At 43.0% G+C, this 23,084-nt stretch overlaps 1 protein-coding gene across 1 annotated transcript in view; it reads right to left on the bottom strand.

Moving 5' to 3' along the window:
• LOC133015801 (protein sidekick-1-like) overlaps window positions 1-2,049 on the bottom strand; it is a 197,228-nt gene extending 195,179 nt beyond the window's left edge. Inside the window, exon 1 of the mRNA XM_061083076.1 lies at window positions 1,995-2,049. Within this exon, the coding sequence (XP_060939059.1) occupies window positions 1,995-2,049 (55 nt within the window). The remainder of the gene's footprint in view (window positions 1-1,994) is intronic.
• Window positions 2,050-23,084: the final 21,035 nt, after the last annotated feature.

The following is a 23,084-nucleotide window of genomic DNA, read 5'->3' as shown; positions in this document are numbered from 1 at the left end:
TACTGTCAGGAGAAATTCTTAAAATCGTTTGTCACGAGGAGCAGATCTTTGTTTATGAGCACGACTCCTGATTTTCGAAGTTAAGAAACAAGCTCCCAGTGTTTCCACCTGTGGAGAGTGGGGGTGCTGCCAGTTGGTAAATGCGGCTTAACGCTGTGATTGGAGCTGATTTACAAAGGAAGACATTATTTTCATTTTGAACGATTGTGACTCACGTGTAAAAACCTTGTAGTGTTGTTACAAAAAGACTGATTTGAAATTGAAAGCCAATAACAAAGCAGAAATTATCCTTGTAATTGGGCAGATTGGGTTAAAAAGAATCGGTAAACCAGTTTCTTTATTGTGTCTCGAATTCCAATTTTCTCAGCTTTTCAGAAAAAGTTAAATTCTCAGTTTTTTTTTCTTTCTTTTACTCAACAGTGAATTAAAAAAATATTTTAGATTCAGAAGGATGCTGCCATGACCGAGCGGTCTCCTTAGATTCAATCAAGCACCACACACATTTAAAGAAATACGATTGTTTTGAAATCAACATCCGTGAATTATTCCGTGGGAGATCAGTGAAAATGTCAACAACGAAAAAAAAAACACACCCTATATCAAAGTGTAAAAGAAAGTGGATGCTGTTGTTGATCCACAATAAAATTTCATGATTTCATCCCTGGAACAAACCACATTCTTTCACCAAGTTTCACGGTAATCCATCCTGTAGTTTCTGTATAATCTTGCTTGCAATAGAAACAAACAGACATGGCTGAAAACAACGGGTAACAATGACATAACCAGAGGATAGTGCCTTTTACAAATTATCAACATTAAAAAATAATCATATTTTTAAGCCTTAATCTGGTGATGGGAACCTGGAGTCTCAGAAACTCATTATTTTAATGTTCAGACTAAACAGGTGGAAATACTAATCCTTAATGAAAAGAAATGAATTAGTAGCCAGATCCTTTTGTATGAGAATCGTCAAGGTAGCAAAGGTAGTTTTGAGTTTTTGGTCGGCTTTAATTACTCATTGGACCAATTATTGTTGTTCATTTGACCGGGAAAGAGACAAAGTGAGTGAGAATAATAAAGAAGAGGAAACAGATGATGAGAAAGAACACGTGATGATACGTCAGGAGGATTTAACCCTCGGTTCTCTGCCTCATGTCATGAAGGAAACAGGGAATGACCTTTTTCACAATGTGCGACTCCCTCAGCTCATGTAACACCTGTTGTGCACCCCCCCTCTTCTTCCTCCTCCTCCTCCTCCTCCTACTCCTCCTCTTCCTCCTCCCCACGAACACCGAACTCCCCACCGTGTCCATGCAGCCAGCCGACCATCTGACGCTGGTGACAGGACCCACGTTAAAGATCAACACCAGCTCTCTCTACGGTCAACTACCGGAGCTTTTAACTCCAGAACCACTGTGACCTTCTCTTCCTCCTCCTCCCCCCGTCCTCTCCTCCGTCCTCCCCTGCTCTGGTCCATTCATCACGCAGACAGGCAGCGTGTGTTTTAACTTGTGCTCTGTGTCACCGGAGTGGCCTATTGGAGTGGAGGAGAGGAGGCAGATAAAGAAAAGGCAGCGGAGGAGATGAACAGGAGACAAGATGGAGAGAAGGTACCGGGGAGGTGTGGTGAGCCGTCAGACACCAGAGAGATAATCCTCCACAGAACAATTCAGACCTGGGATGACGGCTTGGATATTAATAAGTGCTATCCCTCTTTGTTATCCTCTGATTTGTCTGGTGTCACTTTAACACAATTGCCTTTTCACCGCACTAAATGCTTCCCTAATTCCCTTTGTAACGAGATGTGAGATGTTCAGATAGAGGGTGAGGTGGCTTTTATCATTCCATCCAGACAGACTTTCAGGCAAATTATCTCTACAGCTCAGCCTGAAGATGAATTGTGAAAAACACGATATGAACACTGATGGCAGTTTCTATTATGAGCTGATAAAACATAAGCTTTTTCTGCATTGGTACGTACATGTGTGTGTTACCTGTTGTGCCCACTGTTAACCTGGTGGTGCCAGATGGTTTGTTACAGAGAACCATCTGGGAAGGCTTCATTTGAGACTTTTTGGAAGATGGAACGTGATTTAATGAATCATACGTCACTCAACATCTATCACGGTTGTCAAAGCCAGTTGCTGGAAGAGACAAATGATCTTTTCCACAAAGACAAGTCTTTAGTGCCGTCGCTTTTCGTTGTTGTCAGACGTATAACACGTATAATGCAGCTACTGAGGTTAGCATAGTCTAACATGGAAACACCAGTGTGTGTGTGTGTGTGTGTGTGTGTGTGTGTGTGTGTGTGTGTGTGTGTGTGTGTGTGTGTGTGTGTGTGTGTGTGTATGTGTGTGTGTGTGTGTGTGTGTGTGTGTGTACAAGCGGTGATTCCAATTTGCTGTGCTATCTGAGTAGCACTCTTCTAATTCTCAAAGAAGGCTGAGTAGTGGGTAGAAGGGTATTACTACTGTTACATACCCGCCGAGCTGATTACCTATTGACTGGTCTAAACACCCTGGCAAAGTGACAGTATGTCTGTGTGTGTAAGTGTGTGTGTGTGTGTCTGTGTGTGTTGTGTGAGTGTGTTGTTTCTGTGTGGGCCTGGCTGCATGAGGCATTGTTATCTGAGAAAATCTAATTCTTGTACTTTGCTTATCACCATTTATTTTAAAACCAACGGACGAACAGACAAACACACACACACACACACACACACACACACACACACTTGTATCAGCACTGATTGTCCGGGCCGCACCACAGATACAGCGATCAATAGCGTGATGAGCGGATGACATCACCATGTGAGACGATGTCCAATCAGCTGCTCATCGGATGTCGATGACCTCATCACACCCAAGAGGGAAGGTGAGAACAAGTTCAAGCCCTTTGGTGAACGAGTGATTTGTCATCTACAGTGAATCCACAACAAACACACAATACGACAATTAATCTGCTTGTTGGAGAACAAACGCTGACACACACTTTTTTTATCAACCCTTTCTTTCACTTTGTCCAATGGAACCTCGCTCAGAATTACTTTCTATTCAACCCTTCTTTCCCTGCAGGAGCATCCAGGGTGTCAGCAGGCAGAACTAAAGGAGGTGACACAACAGGTACAAAGTGGATCATGACCTCTATCTAACACTGTAATCACAAACCTTGTGATTATGCATTGGTATTATCTAGGTAGTCCACCTTCTTCTTTCATTATATTTACTTATTTCTCTAAATGAAAATGTCTGGAAAACTGGATCCTGACAATTTCCTGAAGTTTGCCTTTGGATTCTGAAGAAGGGAGCAGGAGATTGTCTGAGTCAAACCATGGAAGTTTACTGATCATTCAGGAAGGGGTTGGAGCGTGGGGGGGAGATCATGCAGGAGAAAGGTCATAACATATAAAGTCTGCCATGAAAAGTGCTGTGTCAACTTGAACCTTTGTGGTGAGACCTTATGAATATGGGCTATACAAATCAAATTTGATTGATTGATTGATTTTTGCCTAAAGCTCTTGAATCTCATCTTTCAAAGTTGAAACCTTATCCTCTGCTAGTTGCCACCACTTTTCCTTCTACGATACTTGTATTTTTGCAGTTTGAAGTCTGTTGAATGTTAGAAACCTCATCAACACACCCACTAGGTCACTGTCAGTTAAACCAATAATGTTCCTGCTGTATTCTGACATTTTACAGACAATCTACTATGTCCTAATACAGCTTATGACGAGGACAGAACATCAGGACAGACAAACTGTGTTTTAGAAACACTTTGAAGTGATTCGGGCTGATAATTGAACATTATACTCCCTTTAGATTACTTTCACAAATACTAAACACCCATCGCAGTGGCATCGGGGGTGTGAATGAGACAATGACGTTGGGGAGTTTGTGTAATTCACAGGTGGCTGGAATCAACAGGAAGAAATCTTGGAAGCAGTTGATGGTGAGGAAATGCTGCATTTCTCATTATACTTTGACTAAACTGCATTTGTATAGTGTTAAATTGCAACTTTATTTTTAATATCTAAACATGCAGGTCATATCTTGGTCACAGCAGGACAAGTTCAAACACAGCATTTTCCATTAGCACTTCAATCAATACCAAGCTAGAGGTATTGAATGAGCAGTCGACTGGGGGAACAAATGCTAAATCTGATTTTATCGTGTAACTAGTGGTTTGTGGGTTCTGCTATGTGGAGGATGTTTGTGGGTTTTACAACGAGTACACACCTAAGCAGAGAAAACTCAACTGTTCAATCACAATCACAGCACTTGATGATTAACAGCGTGCAAATGGTGATGAACTAAAGCAAGAAGCTTTTCACTCCTCAAAGTGTTTAATCAGACAAGAGCATGCTGCCTTTAGTACTCAGAATAAATACAGTACAAGCATAATGAATGAAAATCCATAAATTCAAAGGCTGAAGAACAAGACAAAGCCAGGAGTCAGTGAGTCTTGGCTTCTGTCCTTCCCTGCTGACGCCTTTTCCCACAGTCACTGGTGAGCTTCCCTCCCAGGTCTGGTTTCAGGACGGAGGAACCAGTTTCCCTATTCAAGGAATTGGGTGACTGCTCCCACGTGGCCATTTTGTCTTGGTTTTTATGAATCCTTCTTTGTCTGGCTCCTCCTCTGGGACAAACCTAGTTCCCACGATCACCTGGACATCCGAACCCTCTCCACCAGGTTACGGTGCTGGTTCTTGATGAAGCCATTCAGGCATCTAAACAGATAGGAAGCCTCCTGAGTGTCGTATATTGGATGTTTTCCAGGCACAACCACTCTGATAGAAACCCTGGGGCAGAAACAGAACTAGTTGGAAGGATTAAATATCCCATTTGGCCTGGAAACGCTCCTCCTCCACTAGGAACCCACTGAGAGCTGGAGACCCTGCTTGGCCTACTGCTCGAATAACTTGAAGAAAATAAGGCTCGACAATAACTGGTTGAAAGTCCAACTACTTAGAGTGAAGTCATTAAAGGGACTCTCACCTTTGTTGCATTTGAGAATTACAGCACATTCAAATCATCCCGCCTTCCTCCAATGCCCCACCCCCTCGTTCCCATCCGCGGTGTTTTATTTAAGAAACTTTATTTACACAAGCAGACTAACAACCATCCCGGTGTTTTTATTTTTTTGAAGAAACTTTATTTACAAGCAGACTTACAACCTACTGCCTCCGCGCACTTGATGACGCGGGCCCGAATGCGCCACAAGAAGCAGACGGAATACCTGCATGTCCATGCAGCAAACAGACAGGTCTGTCGGCCAATAAGGTCCTTCGGTCCGAAGAATTTTATTGGTTGAAGTTTTCACTAAATATTATGAGAGTGAAATAATTGTTTGTTTTTACTCCTGGTGGGTCTGTCTTGCATTTTAGAGTGTCATTACCTTATTAATACCAATTTAACCTTATCCAAAAAAAGTGTAAAAATGCAACAAAGGTGAGAGTCCCTTTAACATCAATTTGACACCGTGACGACAATCACAGTTCACGAGCAGGTAAGAAACTGCTGAAGAGAAAAACAGGACGAAAAAAGGAGGAATAACAGTGCAAGAAAACAATTAAGCCGACAATTATTAATGAAGCAGGAGGAAATTAAGAAATTATATTTAAAGGACATGAACCTGAAATAATGAGACTAACCAGCGAGTAAGAGTTGAATGAGGGGATGTGCATTAGCAAGAAGTGATTTAACAGAGAGCTTCCATTTCTGTGATTGTATTTCCCATTATGTGCATCCCCCCCGAACACAAAAACACACAAATTATTGCAGCATTAGCATTTTGTAATAAATGGACTGATAAAACTGCAACAAAAACAGGAAAAGGGAAACAAGGGAGGGTCAGAGAAACACCACTTCAGCCCGGAAACGCGTGGGTGATGTGGCGAGAGATGGAGGGAGCGCGGCCGGGGGGGGGGAGAGAGAGAGGGAGAGAGAGAGAGAGGGAGCAAGGCCAGATAAACATGGTGCTTTTAAAAGGTTAAAAAAATAAACCTTTCATTCAGAAGTCATCTCTCACGCACACGCAACTGTGTCCAAGCAGAGACGTGAACGCACGCGCCCCCTCGGTTCAATCAAAGCAGCTGCCATTTTAGTGGCAACACGCAATGAATCATGGGATTGATGATGCGCCCTTGCAAGGGGACAAGTCATTTCTACTGCCCGGGAGATGAAGGGAGGAAGAAATGGATGTAGAGAAGGAGGGAAAGACAGAGAAGGAGGAAGAAGGGAGGAAGAGGATAGTTAACGGAATGAGCAGTATCATCGGAGGTCTGCCCTCCTCCTCCACCACCTCCTCCTCCTCCTCCTCCTCCTCCTGCTCCTCCTGCCCTCATCGACCCGCTAACAAGAGCACAGAGGCCCCTGATTGGTGGAAAAGACGACTAATAGGAAAGAGTCTTGGATGAGGCGGATCACAGATGAGAGCTCCATACATCGTTCAAACTCTGCCTCCGATGAGGGATGAGAAGGTGTTTGTGACTGTGTGACTGGTAGAGAGGAGAGAGAGGTACAACTTGGAACTCAAAGACTAGCTCTCCCCCCCCCACCTCCCCCCCCCGGTCTCCGTCTCGTCACCCTGTCGTCTCTCTGCAGCGAGAGAAATGAAAATTCAACCCTGCACCAGTGAATCGTCATATATATATTCAGACCAATATCTGCCTATTTCACACGAGCTAAAGGATGTGTGCACACAGGCATTCCAAAGCTGCTTGTGTACGTGCACACGTCCACACACACACACACACACAGACACACACACACACACACACACACACACACACACACAAACTAGCAAGTCAGGCAGGGTTTTAAACCCCTGCTTCTTTCAATCCGAGAGAGCAGACCCGCACCATCCCTCTGGGGATTAGCGTGAGAGATGGAGAATGAAAGAAAAAAGGTGAGGATGACGAGACTAAAGAGGGTCGATACGAGGAAGGTCGGTGAGAGAGCGGGATAGGATGGAGAGATTGGAAGGTGCAGTGGTGGGGGAAGTACTGAAGTTTAGTACTTAAGTAAAAGTACAAGTACCCAGGAAAATATATACTTAAGTAAAAGTAAAAGTACTACATCAACAATCCTACTTAAGTAAAAATAAAAAGTACTTCCTTTTAAATTTACTTTAAGTATTAAAAGTAAAAGTACTCACGCAATGGGTTGTCTCTCAATGTCTAGGCTGTGCCATTTTGATAAAGAATGCAGATATAGCTACTGGTTATACTCATGCCTCTACAGATGTCACTACTAGTAATAATTATAAGCAACAACATTTGCAGGTATCCCCTGTCCCTTTAAGAAACGGGCCCAGAGAGTGACGTAGTGCACCTGGGTTACTTGCGCAAGAAGTGTGTGAATACGAGAAGTGAACGAGCACCTAGAGGTGATGAGAGTGTTGCTCCGGTGGACAGTCAATAAATAAAGTGGCGGCGAAACTGTGTTCATAAAATGTAACGAGTAACGACTCATATTGTAGAAATGTAGCGGAGTAAAAGTATAGATAATAGGTGCAAAATGTAACGGAGTAAAAGTAAAAAGTATGCACTATTATTTTTACTTATTAAAAGATGGCGCCGTACTAACAGCAGCCTGTTGTAGCAGCTCCTGGTTCTACCGTCGGTTTATTGTGTTTTTATTAGGTTTGCTGTTTGTTTTTTATATTTATTTTTGCACTGCTCTAAGCATCGTCGTACCGCACAAGGACGAGGTGCTTTTACTACTGATTTTTACACTTTTTACAACTTTTAACTGCACTTCGGTCTCTTCGGATCACTGGGAGCATGCCGGCTACACACGCCGGCTTTGTTTACACCCGCGACCAGCTGATGGCCCTGAGGCACACAGCCCTCTTGGCCGGAGAGAGACCCACCATCCCGGAGGAGTTAAAGAGGAGATGGCGAGGCTGCAGAGCGGGACTTAAACTGAGGATGGAGAAGAGAAAGTTTAAGCCCTTCATCCCTGCAGTCATCACTGGTAACGTGAGATCCCTGGCGAATAAGGTGGACGAGCTGGAAGCGCTCATCAGGACGCAGCGGGAGTACAGGGAGTCCAGTGTTGTGTGTCTCACGGAAACGTGGCTGCACGAACAGATACCGGACTCCAACGTCACCATCCCCGGCTTCCAGACGGTCCGAGCCGACAGAGACACCACCGCGAGCGGCAAGAAGAAAGGAGGGGGCCTCGCCGTGCTCGTAAACAACCGGTGGTGTCACCCCGGGCACGTCACGGTTAAACAGCGTGTCTGCAGCCCGGACATCGAGCTCGTCGCCGTCGGACTTCGTCCGTATTATCTGCCGAGGGAGTTTACCAGTGTTTTCGCCATCACTGTTTACATTCCTCCATCCGGGAACGCGGAAGCAGCGTGTGACGTCATCCACACTGTGACTGCGGGATTACAGACACAACACCCCGGGGCCTTCATCTTCATCACAGGTGACTTCAACCATGCCTCCCTCTCATCCACACTCCCTACCTTCTTCCAGTTTGTGAAATGTGCAACACGTGATAATAAGACTTTGGACCTGCTGTATGCAAATGTGAAGGATGCATACAGCTGCACTGCCCTGCCACCACTGGGCAGGTCAGACCACAACCTTGTCCTGCTCTCACCATCTTACAAGCCTGTGGTTCAGCAGCACCCAGTCACAGTGAGGACTGTGAGGAAATGGTCTCCTGAGGCCATGGAAACACTGCGTGGAGCCCTGGAGGCCACAGACTGGGCTGCTCTGTATGAGCCACATGGTGAGGACATTGATGGCATGACTGACTGTGTCTCTGAGTACATTGGGTTCTGCATTGACAACACCATTCCCACTAAAGAGGTTCGCTGTTACCCAAATAACAAGCCGTGGGTAACCAGCGACCTGAAGGCCCTTCTGAACGAGAAGAAGAGGGCCTTTAGATCACGGGACAGTGCAGAGCTCAAACGTGTACAAAGGGAGCTCAAACGCAGCATCAGGGAGAGCAAGGACAACTTCAGGAGAAAACTGGAGCACAAACTGGAAGACAATAACACCAGGGACGTCTGGAGTGGGATGAAGGAGATCACCGGCTTCCAGAGGAGAGGGGGGGGAGCAGCGGGGGATGAGGGACGTGCGAACGAGCTGAACACATTCTTCAACAGGTTCAACTCCAACCCCCCCACCCCCAGCGGACCCTTCACTGCCTCCTCTAATTCTCCGAACAACAACCCCCCACCTCCCCCCATCACCCCCTACCCCCCGTCACCACCTCCCCCCATCCCCCCGCTGGCCTTCACCACAGACCTTCCCACACCTCCCACCCCCAGGACATCCTCACATCACCCACAGCCCCCCACCCCCGAGTCTGGACTCCACTTCACAGCCAGCCAGGTGAGGAGAGAGCTGGACAGGCTCAAACAGAGGAAAGCTGCAGGACCTGACCGCATCAGCCCTCGTGTGCTGAAGGGATGCTCCAGCCAGCTCTGTGGAGTTCTCCAGCACCTCTTCAACCTGAGCCTACAACTTCAGAGAGTGCCAGTGCTCTGGAAAACATCCTGCCTGGTCCCAGTGCCCAAAAAAGGACGTCCTGCTGCACTGGAGGACTACAGGCCGGTGGCACTGACCTCTCACATCATGAAGGTCATGGAGAGACTGGTCCTGGCACACCTCAGGCCGCTGGTGTTCCCATCACAAGACCCCCTGCAGTTTGCATATCAGCCCCATGTTGGGGTTGATGATGCTATCATCTACCTGCTGCAGAAGGCTTATTCCTCCCTGGACAGACCCAACACCTCAGTCCGGATCATGTTCTTCGACTTCTCCAGCGCCTTCAACACCATCCAGCCCAGACTGCTGAAGGCCAAACTGGAGGGCACGCAGGTGAGTGCTCCCCTCATCACTTGGGTCGATGACTATCTGACGGGCAGACCGCAGTTTGTGAGATTACAGAACTGTGTGTCTGGTCGTCTGATCAGCAACATCGGGGCCCCCCAGGGAACTGTACTGTCCCCCTTCCTCTTCACCACATACACTGCTGACTTTCAGCACTGCACTGAGTCGTGTCATCTACAGAAGTTCTCTGATGACACGGCCATTGTGGGGTGTGTTGAGGGCGGGGGGGAGGCTGAGTACAGGGACCTGGTTGACCGCTTTGTGAAGTGGTGTGGGGAGAACTGCATGCAGCTCAACGTGGCGAAGACGAGGGAGATGGTGGTGGACTTCAGGAGGAACAAGCCCCTGCCCTCTCCTGTCTGCATCGGTGTGACGGATGTGGAGGTGGTGTCTGCATACAAGTACCTGGGTGTCACTCTGGACAATAAACTGGACTGGTCCACCAACACACAGGCCGTCTACAAGAAGGGCCTGAGCCGGCTTTACTTCCTGAGGAGGCTCAGGTCCTTCCACGTCTGCAACAAGATGCTGCAGATGTTCTATCAGTCTGTTGTGGCGAGCACCATCTTCTTTGCTGTGGTGTCCTGGGGTGCGGGCATCAAGGCAAAGGACGCCAACAGACTGAGAAAACTCATCAGGAAGGCAGAGTCTGTGGTTGGCTCTAAGCTGGTCACCCTGGAGGAGGTGGTGGAGGACAGGATGCTGGCAAAACTGCTGGCAATCATGGACAATCCCTCTCACCCCCTCTACAAAACACTGGACAAGCTAAGGAGCAGCTTCAGCCACAGACTCATTCAACCCCGCTGCTCTAAGGAACGATACAGGAAATCATTCCTCCCAACTGCAATAAGACTGTTCAACTCATCTACCTCTGTCAGAGCCACCATCACAGAACTGCACTAAACATGTCTCCTGCACTGTGTACCTGTACAACCGCTCCTTATACACTTACTTCACATCATATGTGATATGTGTGCATATAAACCATATTGATATTATATATCATTTTATACAATAATATTGTCTTTTGCACACTCTGTATACATATTCTTAGATTCATAGTATATTATATTACCTATTGTATAGTCAAATACTTATATTCATATTCATACTTCTACTATGTATCATATCATACTCTCTGTATATTCTTGTTTACATAAGTCTATATACACATATTTATTTATGTGTACATGTTATAATTACTATTATTATATCACCATTACTATTATTATTATATATACTGTTGCTGCCATTATTACCATATACTGCTTTTATATTGGTATAATTACTATCATATATAAATATATATTATGTTATATTATATACTATATATACTGTACTATACTTATATACTGTCTAACAATACCATTACCATCATATCATCAGTACTTTTACCATCATCTTGCCAATGCACCTTATCTACCTATTTTATTGTATTTTTATCTTGTGCTTCTGTTTTTTTATTCTTTCTACCTTTTAATTTTATTCTATTGTATTGTATTGTATTTAATTGTATTCAAATATACCGGCTGCTATGACAACTTAATTTCCCTTCGGGGATGAATAAAGTACTCTATCTATCTATCTATCTATCTATCTACAGATACGTAAAAAATTTACTTAAGTACAGTAACGAAGTAAAAATACTTTGTTACATTCCACCACTGGGAAGGAGGTATACTAATTAATCATCCGATGTTCATTAGATGAACTGATAGCGTCTCATTTCGGGCGGGTGCTGGCGTTCTGTCTCTATTAAGAGTCTGTTAAAGTCGACCCCATCTGGATCCAGTGTGATTACACTGTGGTCGGATCTGGCTTCGCTTCGGTCCCGGCTCAGATTATGTTTCTCTTTTAAATTAAAATAATTCAGGTCAGGATCAGATTGGATCAAAAATGTTCAAACCCTGAGCAGTGATCGTTTTCATTGCACATTAGTTAATCATTATTATTTTACCTAAAACATAAAGCAGAAGTCCATCACAAAGGGTTTCCAGGGCCAAAACTGATAAATTACTCAACCAACACACAAAAATATCCAATAAACGTATTTTCTTCTGGTTCGACAATCGACGGAATAATCATTTAACCAACAATGCATTTCAGAGCCAGTTATGCTTGTTAACTCACAATCGCTTCTTCTATGGGCAGAAAAGTGTTAATATTCCAGAGAGGTTATGTATCATGGCAGCTTCTTTAGGTCGGCACGCGCCCACACAGCCACACATAGTGAATAATGTTTGATAACAGACCACGAGAGTTTCCTCTGCCTGCTCCCTCTGTTCAGTAATGCACCCTCCATAAATCCCACTCACTCTCTCCAGCCAAAGTAGTACACAATTCACTTGAAAATGCACATCAGCACATTTAGCCAAATGCCCACACTCCAAACACACAGGTGTCAGTTGTATGAGTGTGATTTAAACACAGATTACCTCAGCATCTATACTGCCCTGGGTGATGGGGCGCCGTTATACTCCCTGCAAATATTTGGCCCACTCGCCAGCAAAAGGCAAAAGTCAATACTAATTCCCATTAACATAATGACTACAAATGAACATTTGGGTCTGGGCTTTATGATGCCAGTAAACCAAAATGCTTAAATAGCCATCCCGCAATCTCTTTTTAAAACCGTCCATGAAAATATCTAATGAGCGAGCAGACGTTGCTGCAAACACAGATTCGTTCAGAGACCCGTTTCTGTGAGGATGCAGATGAAACCCGGTGACCTCACGCCAGTGCATCGACCAAACCGTTCCTCCGATGCTCCAATTCACATCCTGTCATGCAATGTCATGGTGAGGCGTGACACTGTGATCACAACAAATTGGGAGTCGCAGAACGGACTCAGTGGCGGAAACTTCCCTCGTGCCGCTGCCTAAAGGTTCATTCCAGTGCAGCAATTTACATTTACATGCACACAAACCTCCGCCCCCAGAAAAATATATATAATAAATACACACACACATATTATATATATATATATACTTCTGAACATAGTTTAAAAAAAGACTAATTTCGTTCTTTCAAGCTTTTATATTAATATTCTGCTCTTTGAGGAAAAAGCACTTTACAAGAACTCAAGTCTAACACTGCAGAGAATTTAATAAAATACATTATTAAACTTCTTTAACTTTGAACTGGAGTCTTTCTAGTGGTCATGCATGGGCTGAGCAGTCAAACCAGTTTAACCGCTGCAATGGCTGAAGAGTTATTTATATATATTTTTTTTTTTTTGTTGCAAAGTCTAGAAGTTGCTGTGAGTATCTGTGAAGAATATCTGAAGTGTGTTGTACTTCCTGCTGCAGGAGGACACCGATCACTACAACATGGTGTCTGTACACTAAGCACAGCTCGGGAAAAACGTTTCTGGTAAAAAAGAAAGAGAGGAGGAAATGCAGAAGAGGTGTTGATCTCATGCCAGAGTCTGTCAAAGTAATTAAAAAAGAACAAGACGTGGTTAAAGTGCACTGCCACAGCTTCAGGAAGTACTGTGTGAAGACCATTCATTACAGTTAAAACACATAATCAGCGTCAGAGAGTGCAGTTACATTTAAATTCCGTCGTCTATAGCTGGAAGGATTTAATGTGCATATTTAAATCGTGCTGTTACATATTTAACATGAAAAAGTCATCGGCTGAAAGTTCTGTGACCCAAATTGGTTTGATATAGGAAAAAACTCCACAGAATCGGCAGAACTTTCATAATGTGAACGATGCGACTGCTAATCCCGACGTGAGAGTGACGGGAATATGAATATGAATATGAATAATGTCGTCGTGCACACAAAGCTGCTGCAGCGGTTCCAATCCTCTGCTCACATGAAATCACTGAGCTATGTCAGGACCACCCGCTCCGATCAATCCTCAGGAAAACATCACTGATTGTAGGAAATCCATCAGTCGCATGTGTCATCTGTTCAGTTTTCTTTTCAGCTCATATAAAAGATGAAGTGACAGAGGAGGAGGTGATTGACCACGACCACAGCATTTTATATTCTTTCTAATCCAACACCATCCCGGCTGTTTGTACATATTCTCTGCCCATTAACGTGATTTCTTTGCAGGAGAAGGCTGTGGTGCTACGACCCCACGTCAGAGTGAGACCTCCCTGCAGCACTATCTCCTCAGGGTCACTACAACGCTAACTTCAAGGAGAAACTTTACAGAAAAAAGTGATAGAAAGAGAGGTAGAGCCCCACAAATATGGATTTTCTTGGGAGCTGATGCCAAAACCGATATCAGGGCTAATCAAGATCTGACACTGATATATTATATATATACAGTATATAAAGTAAAAAGCAAATTAGGAAATGATTCCTAAGATGCTGTTATTAAACTCTCAAAACAAATAAATTATATTTTATGTTTGTTATATTAAAAATAGCCGTAAATACAATAAAGTAATTACTTGTTATGGAATCTTTTGTGTAAAAAGTATAAATACACAGATTTTCTGCATTGCTGATTCTGTAAAATAAGCAAAATCAGAAACTTGCATCCGGCCCCTTTAAAATGCAGCTGCGCCAAAATGAGCAAAACTTTGTTAGCATTGCCAGTGCAGCGTATTTACAAAGCTCAGACCCTGAGTTACTCGTGGATAAGGACGCGTGTACTGAAAGAAACATTGCAAATATCAATGGATGTACAAAATCTCAATGAATATGATGTTGCTGGAGCTTTGCCAAGGCCCCTGTAGCAAAGCCAAAAATGAACAAGCTAAACAAAACAAAAAAACACTGCACGTAACCTTGGAGAACACATTCACTCTCAGGGTTACGTTTTACAATCGTTTTCATTACACACGATCCTCCTCAGGACAGCAGAGATCACCAGGACGCTTCTCTATAAACATCAGTGTCTCTGTGTAAATAAACTCGGGGAAAAAGCATCAATGCCAACTTCTGCTTTGTTGCGAGAGCGCTGCACGATTACGGCTAAAGTCGTAAAAACACAAATACCAGCTGATGTTGTGATCACAATTATAAATCGTGGTTACGACTCCTGGTAAACTGGGCGACGTGGGCAGCTCAGACATCGGGAAGCAGAACCACGGACGGGATAAAGGATTTGATCGCAGGGCAGAAGGGACACATGTTACCGAGCCGACACCATAACGGGTTTAATTTACAAGCGGGTGCTCGGAATTAAATCAGATGTTTCCTAATTGATGATTTGCCAGGATTTTACGGCGACTAATTTAAAGTAAAGCCATGATACGCAGTTTATAGACAGTGTGTATACTCCAGCAACACAAAGCAGCACAACCTTGAGATTCAGTGTGTCCCTGTAGTTTAACACTGGATTGTTCGGTAAGAGAGAATTCAACTCACCTAAGGGAACAGATGTGTCCAATCAGAGGGAACCAGCACGGAGTAGCAGAGCAGCAGCGAAGCAGCCAGGAGAGAGAGGGGGGGGGGAGAGGAGACAGAATTAGTTTTATTATAGTCAAAACATTCACTGCAAAATGTTAGGATGTTTTCCTCTGGAGGCATTGTGAAGAAAAAGATACTGGAAAGACAATGTGGCTCAAGATATGTGTCACAAGAAAGAGAAATAGAAGTAAAATCCGCAAACACTGACTTTGTGAGCAACCGAGCCGAGTTGTGAGCGACTGTCTCCACCGTCATGCACATAAACACATAAACATGATTATAAGATGTTGGGAGCAAAATGTTTTTATAGACCCGGAGCAGAGGAGAGGTGGGTACATCCAGTTTCTCACATTCTGACACAACTCCTCCAGTGAAACCGGAGAGAGTGTGTCAGTGGGTTTCTGAGTTTGGAGACTCTCGGTGAGTCCGAGGACCAGAGATCAAAGTGTGTCACTTATTAGAGCTGCCTATCACACTCTGTCCTCCAGCTACACTCTCCTGCCCTTCTGTTTCTCTCTGCTTCATACACCAGAAAGAAATGAGAAAGAGGGAAAAACTGAAAGCAGGTTTAGAAGTAACATAAATAAGAAGTGAAAACGACCCATGAGTGTGTGTGCATGTGTTTTTATGTGTGTGTGTGTGTGTGTAGCCTCTGCGGTTGCCATTTGAGACTCCATCTAATGGGTATAGAGCCGGGTGCCTGGCAATCTGCCAACATGCCTCACACACTGAGCTGGAAAATAACACACACACACACACTGGGTCACACACAAAATGGCAAAGATCTTTAAATCAACCGAGGTAGGTGCACAAAGAAACAGCACAATTTGACAAAAAGTCAAACACACACCATCGCACAAAGAAAATAGGCCCGCACACGACAACACACACCACACACCACACATGAACCTCAGGATATTTCTGCTGGTTCTCAGCCTCCCACTATGCTTCAGGATAAATGAGCCAATCACCGGCTGCGGTTCCTCCCACAGATTCAAAGAAATCAAGATTATTATCCAGCCCCCGTACTGAGTGTGCATGTGCGTCTTGGTGGGTGCGTGTGTCCATTCATGCATGATTGGGATCAATGAGAAACCACGAGTGAGGTTGCCTACCTACACTCATCACAGAGGCCAGTGGCCTTGTTCACCCTCTATTCTTTTGTCCTGTCAAGCAAGAAAACACCAGAGGATGAAGGGTCAGATGAGAGGAGTGAGTCTGCTCTGCTCCTCTCATCTCCTCTCATCTCTTCTGTGTTGTCGAGCTGCTGCTTCCTGCAGTTTAGTCCTGGTTCAAAACGACAAAATGTAGAAACATAATGTCGGGAATATAAGAAAGATTATCTAGAAAGACAGCTGATGAAAAATATAACGTCTGAAAACCACCTTTCTGTTTTCAGTTTCTCTTGCAGTTCAAAAACATGTTTTTACCCCAAAACACAATGATTAAATTCTGATAGAGTAGACGGAGTAATAACAGTCTGAAAATACAATGTTCTATAATCTCAGGGAGTGATTCTTTCCAGTGCAACAAAAACTACAGGAAGGTTTTGTGTATTCTGTTTCCCTATAATAACCGTCTGGAATGTAAGTAATGTTTGCTGGACACAGAGTAATTAGTAGAGAATATCTATGGGTCACAACTCCTCACATTAGAGATAGTGGAAAATATGACAAGTGCATATGGGGTGCTGTTTGTCAAGCAGCTCACGCTGAAAATAACAACAACATTTTGTCACATTTAGCTTCAAACCATGTTTAAAAAACTGGTGTGAATTTTTGAGTCACTTTTTTGCACATTTACAACAATATTTGTCAACTTAGAGATATTTTAAATATTTAAATCCAAATGTTAAATGTTACACTTAAATGTTAAATGTTAAATCTAAATCTAAATGTTAAATTTAAATCTAAATGTTAAATCTAAATCTAAATGTTAAATTTAAATCTAAATGTTAAATCTAAATGTTAAATTTAAATCTAATTGTTAAATTTAAATATAAATGTTAAATCTGAATCTAAATCTAAATGTTAAATCTAAATGTTAAATCTAAATTTAAATCTAAATGTTTAATCTAAATGTTAAATTTAAATCTAAATGTTAAATTTAAATCTAAATGTTAAATCTAAATATAAATATAAATGTTAAATCTAAATGTTTCGGGTGAAACTAAATATTTAGCTAATATGCAAATTCAAATGCCGGTTACAGGAAGAAGTAACAAAATAAAAGCTCGAGGAAGTCTTAGCGAAGTCCTGTGTGTGTCTGTGTCTGCTTCCGCCTCACGTCCCTCTGTCCCCCGCTCACTTTACACTTTAACAATAAACACCAGCGCTGATCACAAGTTATTAGGACACCTACAGGACTGATATTATGATCTCATACTATCTCATAATAATGAGATACTGACTGCAGGGTCTGTCATGGGAGACTGTGTGTGTGTGTGTGTGTGTGTGGGCTGTGTGCGTTTGTGTGTGTGTGTGTTGGGGGGGTGTATGCTTGTCTCTGTTCCTCTTCACTAAAACTGATAATCACATGTATTTTTTAGTTATTATCCGATGATGACCGATCATGACTTCGGATCGCTCCGATCATGACTTCGGATCGCTCCGTCACTTTAACGCTGTCAGTCCTGACTGTGCGCGTCACGTTCTGCTCGTGTTGTGTGGAGCGGGGACTACATGCACACAGTGTTTAAACATGTGTTTCATGAGCTCAAACAAACACAAAGTAAACATCAGTCCTGTACGTGTCCTAATAACTTGTGATCAGCGCTGGTGTTTATTGTTAAAGTGTAAAGCGAGCGGGGGACAGAGGGAAGTGAGGCGGAAGCAGAGTCCGACACACACAGGACGACCGGACTTTTAATGAGCGTCTGTTCTGATGCTGGAGCAGCGCTGGTTATAATGATTCAGCGGCAGCACATCGCTAAGACAATGAACGGAGCTGAAAACATGGATCGATCCTGTTATGTCTCTGTATCGATGCACAGTCGCCTACTTCCGCGAGTAGGGCAGCTGTCCCCGCAGCCGATCAGCCTCGACTTCCCTGCTCTGTGGCGCCCCGCCCACAACCCGTATCTCATAATAATGACTTAATATGTCATTATTATGAGATACCCGGATGTACATTGTCCTAAACTTTCTCGGGATCTCGCAAAAGTCATTTTGCTGTCCTCATTTTCCCCGTGTCCCCTGGGGGGCTCCGTAATAAACACACTCTGACTTCCTCAAGCTTTTATTTTGTTACTACTTCCTGTAACCGGCATTTGAATTTGCATATTAGCTAAATATTTAGTTTCACCCGAAACATTTAGATTTAACATTTATATTTAGATTTAGATTTAACATTTAGATTTAAATTTAACATTTAGATTTAAATTTAACATTTAGATTAAACATTTAGATTTAAATTTAGATTTAACATTTATATTTAGATTTAACATTTAGATTTAACATTTAGATTTAGATTCAGATTTAACATTTAGATTTAAATTTAACAATTAGATTTAAATTTAACATTTAGATTTAACATTTAGATTTAAATTTAAATTTAACATTTAGATTTAGATTTAACATTTAGATTTAAATTTAACATTTAGATTTAGATTTAGCATTTAGATTTAACATTTAACATTTAACATTTAAGTGTTACATTTAACATTTGGATTTAAATATTTAAAATATCTCCAAGTTGACAAACATTGTTGTAAATGTGCAAAAAAGTGACTCTCAAAAATTCACACCAGTTTTTTAAACATGGTTTAAAGCTAAATGTGACAAATTGTTGCTGTTATTTTCAGCGTGAGCTGCTTGACAAACGGCACCCCATAAGTGCAAACATGTCAGCTCCTGAAAACTGCTGCTGTTCAGCCGGATTTACAGATCGCACCAACAGACAAGAAAGTGCCAACACGTCTGGGTTGAGGTTTTGTTTCTGTGAGAAGGAAGAAATGGAAATAATCATCTCAGAATCGCTTCCTCTGCAGCTGCTGCAGGAATGACAACCGAAAAACACAACAACCCTTGTGGTAAACAGTACAACACAAAAGAGCAGAAAGCATGAACTGATGTGGGATGTATTTAAACAACTTATCCTTTAAGGGTCATAGAGGGAGCTGGAGCTAAACATAAGCAGACATTGGGCGAGAGGCGGAGTCCGTCCTGGACATGTTAGATTAGATTAGATTCAACTTTATTGTCATTGCATAGTAAAAGTACTTATACAACGAAATGCAGTTTAGCATCTAACCAGAAGTGCAAAAAAGGCAGTAAAAGTGCAGAGTATTGTGCATATTAAAGTGAAAATGTAAATAAATAAGATATGTACAGTAAAAAATATATATGGAATATTACAGTATTAAGAGGAATTGTATGATATGTGTCCAACCCATCGCAGGGTCTCCACTAACCATTCACACCTGCAGTCGACTTAGAGCTTCCTGTCAACCTAACCCCAATCTGCATGATTTGGGACAGTGGGAGGAAGCTGGAGAAAAGCCACACACACAAACATGCAAACTCCAAAAATCAAACCAGGAACCTTCTTGCTGTGAGGCGACAGTGATTAACCACTGCACCACCGAGCCGCCCTTCAGTTCCAATCTTGTTCAGAAAGGTGTTTACAAGGTTTAAAAGGTTATTGTGTAATGGAAATACTGTCGTTTTTTAACAAATCACCACAACTTCATCTCTACCATCGTTATTCTGTCTCATTTTAACAACCTGTGTTGCTCGTCCCAATCAGATTCAGTGTTTTGAGGAGCAGCTTCTTAAAAACGTTATCCACAGCCGGGCTGCAGTGGTTCACACTGATGTGAAAATCGATAGTTATACCAATGACATTTGCCTTTTTCTATTAGATAACAGAATCTTAATTGTGCATGTGCTTCTCCCTTCTGCTCTCAGTGCGTCAGAGTGAAATACACACAGGCAGCTGAGGAAAAAATAATTGGGTGAAGTGAGACAGATATCAGCATCCATCTCCACGTCTGGGATTATGTTGGATATCCCAGAAACAAACATGAGGTTGTCCTCCAGGTTCAGAATCCAGGACGTAACAGTTTCTGCCAAAAGAGGAAACACAACAAACCTCTCGAGACCACCGTCCCTCACACAGCTTGAACATCACAACACCTACATCACAATGTTGTGTGTTAATTTCAGCTCAGCACACAATGTGTCCCCGAGGAAAGGGATTGGCAAAGCTCGCACCCTGCTATTGGACACTGGACTTCCTCACAAAGAGACCCCAGACAGTTGGGATTGGCAGTCACACCTGCTCGGCCCTAATGCCCAACACCAGAGCCCCCCCCCCAGGGTTGTGTGCTCGGCCCCCTCCTGTTCAAACCACACACCCGTGACTGTGTCCTAAGAGATGGAGAGAACTCTACGGTGAAGTTTTGGATTGACGCCACCGTCTTCGGCCTGATTACAAACACTGATGAGAATTCATATCGGGAGGAACTCAGCAATCTCGTTGAAAGCTGCACTGGAAAGAAACCAGTGAGCTAAGTGTTAGAGTTAGAGTCCAACATCGGTGGAGCTGCTAGGGAACAGGTGAACAGTTTTAGGTTTCTGTAATTCAACATCACAGAGAAGCTGTCATGGTCAAAGGAACAACTGTACTTCTTAGGGAAACTTAAGGAGGCTACGTTCCTGTGCCAGGTTCGTTTCAACTTGTACAGAGGAGCAGTAGAAGGCACCAGAACTGGAAACATCACAACCTGGCATGTGAAGTGCACATCCAGCGATGGAAAGACTCTGAAGAGGGTGATCAGAACTGACAAGACTTCACAGGTACACATCAGTGACATCAGTGAGGTGAGGTGTCTGAGCACAGATGAGTTTATCTTCCACACTTCAGCTCGAAAACTGTTTTCAGGACTTGGATTATTGATTCGCTCATTTAGATGTTTTTCTGAAGAGATTAGATCTGTAACAATCTTGTATGACAGATTGAGCCTTTTTAGCCGAAAGCAAACAGCTCTTTAAATCACTAAAATGGAGAATTTAACAAACACCTTCCAAAGTGCAGATTTTTCAAAAACTGTTTGCACGTTTGCAATGGCATTGCATTAGTGTTTTTTTACAAACTTTTTTCTCATCTTATTCTACAGAACAATGCCACGTGCACTCTCTCATGTGTGGAGACATTTCACCCCATCCAATGTAAAAGGAAAGGCTGTGTACATTTGCAAATACTGTGCAAAGACCTATGTTAAGAATGACACAACGATGCAGAAGCATATAGTCAAGTGCCCAAAGTTTCCTCAGGGCTCAAATCAGCCTATGACACAACAAAATGTTTATATTTATGTCTGTATATGACAAAGTAAATACAGTTAGTATAAATTACCCACAACATTTCCAGTTTATTCCCATAAATTCCCGTTAATTACCGTTAATTACCGTATATTCCCGTTAATTCCCGTTAATTCCCATGGAAAGTTTCCAACTTTGAATATTCCCGGAATTTTGCAACCCTAGATACGGTGCACCATCCTCACACACCAAGATCTTTAGTTTGTTCAAGAGTTCAATACTCGTGGGCACAAATGATCTGTGAGTCCAGTTGGTTTCGGAGGGATGGAACCCTGAACCTTCTACTTGGACGACAACGTTCTTCTCTAAATTTGGGACTGAATTTGTATCCCAGTCTGTCACTAAAATGATTTTTAATAATTTAAGCTGGGAAAACAATTTACCATTAGAAAAACTGTGGAGGGTTTAAAGGTATCCAACCCTGGAAATCACCCAATCCTAAATCCTACTTCCCATCCTTTGTTCACACACTGAGATCTTTAGTTTCACAGTTTGTTCAAGAGTTCAATACTCGTGAGCACTAATGATCTGCGAGTCCAGCTGGTTTCCGAGGGATGGAACCCTGAACCTTCTACTTGGACGACTGAATTTGTATCCCAGTCTGTGATTTATAATTAAGTTGGTAAAACAATTTACCAGAAGAAAAACTGTGGAGGGTTTAAAGGTATCCAACCCTGGAAATCACCCAATCCTAAATCCTCCTTCCCATCCTTTGTTCAAACAGAGAAGACTGCCTAAACCTCTTCATCCCTCCTTCTATATACTATCATCTCCTCTAAATCCCTCTGTCAATCCATCAAGGCTGGCACATGCTCTGTTAAGTTCTTATTATGTCTCTTTTTTGATGTGGGAGACAGACGAGACCGGCCCTCGAAAAACACTTTCTCCCTCTTTCTCACCAGACGACTTTTTGTGCTTTTCAAACTCTGCTTTTTGAGGCTCCAGTCAAACACAGGTCACATGACCTGACTTAGAAACACTGGCACTCAGAAAACAAATGCACACTTTCAAATTTCTCCTACGCACTTGTCTCCTCACCTAGCCTAACCTCCTGCCTCCACCTATTTTCCTCTCTGTTTTTAAATGACTGTCTGTCTCACCTCTCTGCTCCCGCTCCCCCCCCCCCTCCCCCCCTGCAGTACGAGTGAGGAGCTGAAAGTAAAAACCCTGTCGTTGTCGTCTCCGAGCCGTTTGGATCTGGAGGTTGTCACGAGGTCTCCGCCACGATGCTCTTTGTAGTTGTCAGAAAGACTTAAATACCGTCTTTAGTTCTGTCACAAACACACACACACACACACACACACGAGCGCACAAAATCACTATAATTGACATGCTGCTCTGGACTCAATTCCCATCTGTATTGGGTTTTGAGTGTGTGTGCATGTGTGTGTGTGTGTGTGTGTGTGTGTGCATGTGTGTGTGTCGCGCAAATATCCTATTCATCTCAGGATAAGTAAGGACAGCAGTACTAAAATAGCTCATTTTGGAGCTGTGCAGCCGTTAAGAGGTGTTATAATGAGACATAACAAGTTA

The sequence above is a fragment of the Limanda limanda genome, chromosome 2 (assembly GCF_963576545.1).
Source record: "Limanda limanda chromosome 2, fLimLim1.1, whole genome shotgun sequence".
Lineage (NCBI taxonomy): Eukaryota > Metazoa > Chordata > Actinopteri > Pleuronectiformes > Pleuronectidae > Limanda > Limanda limanda.
The sequence above is the reverse complement of the archived record's forward strand: the minus strand, read 5'-3'. Positions and strand labels throughout refer to the sequence as shown.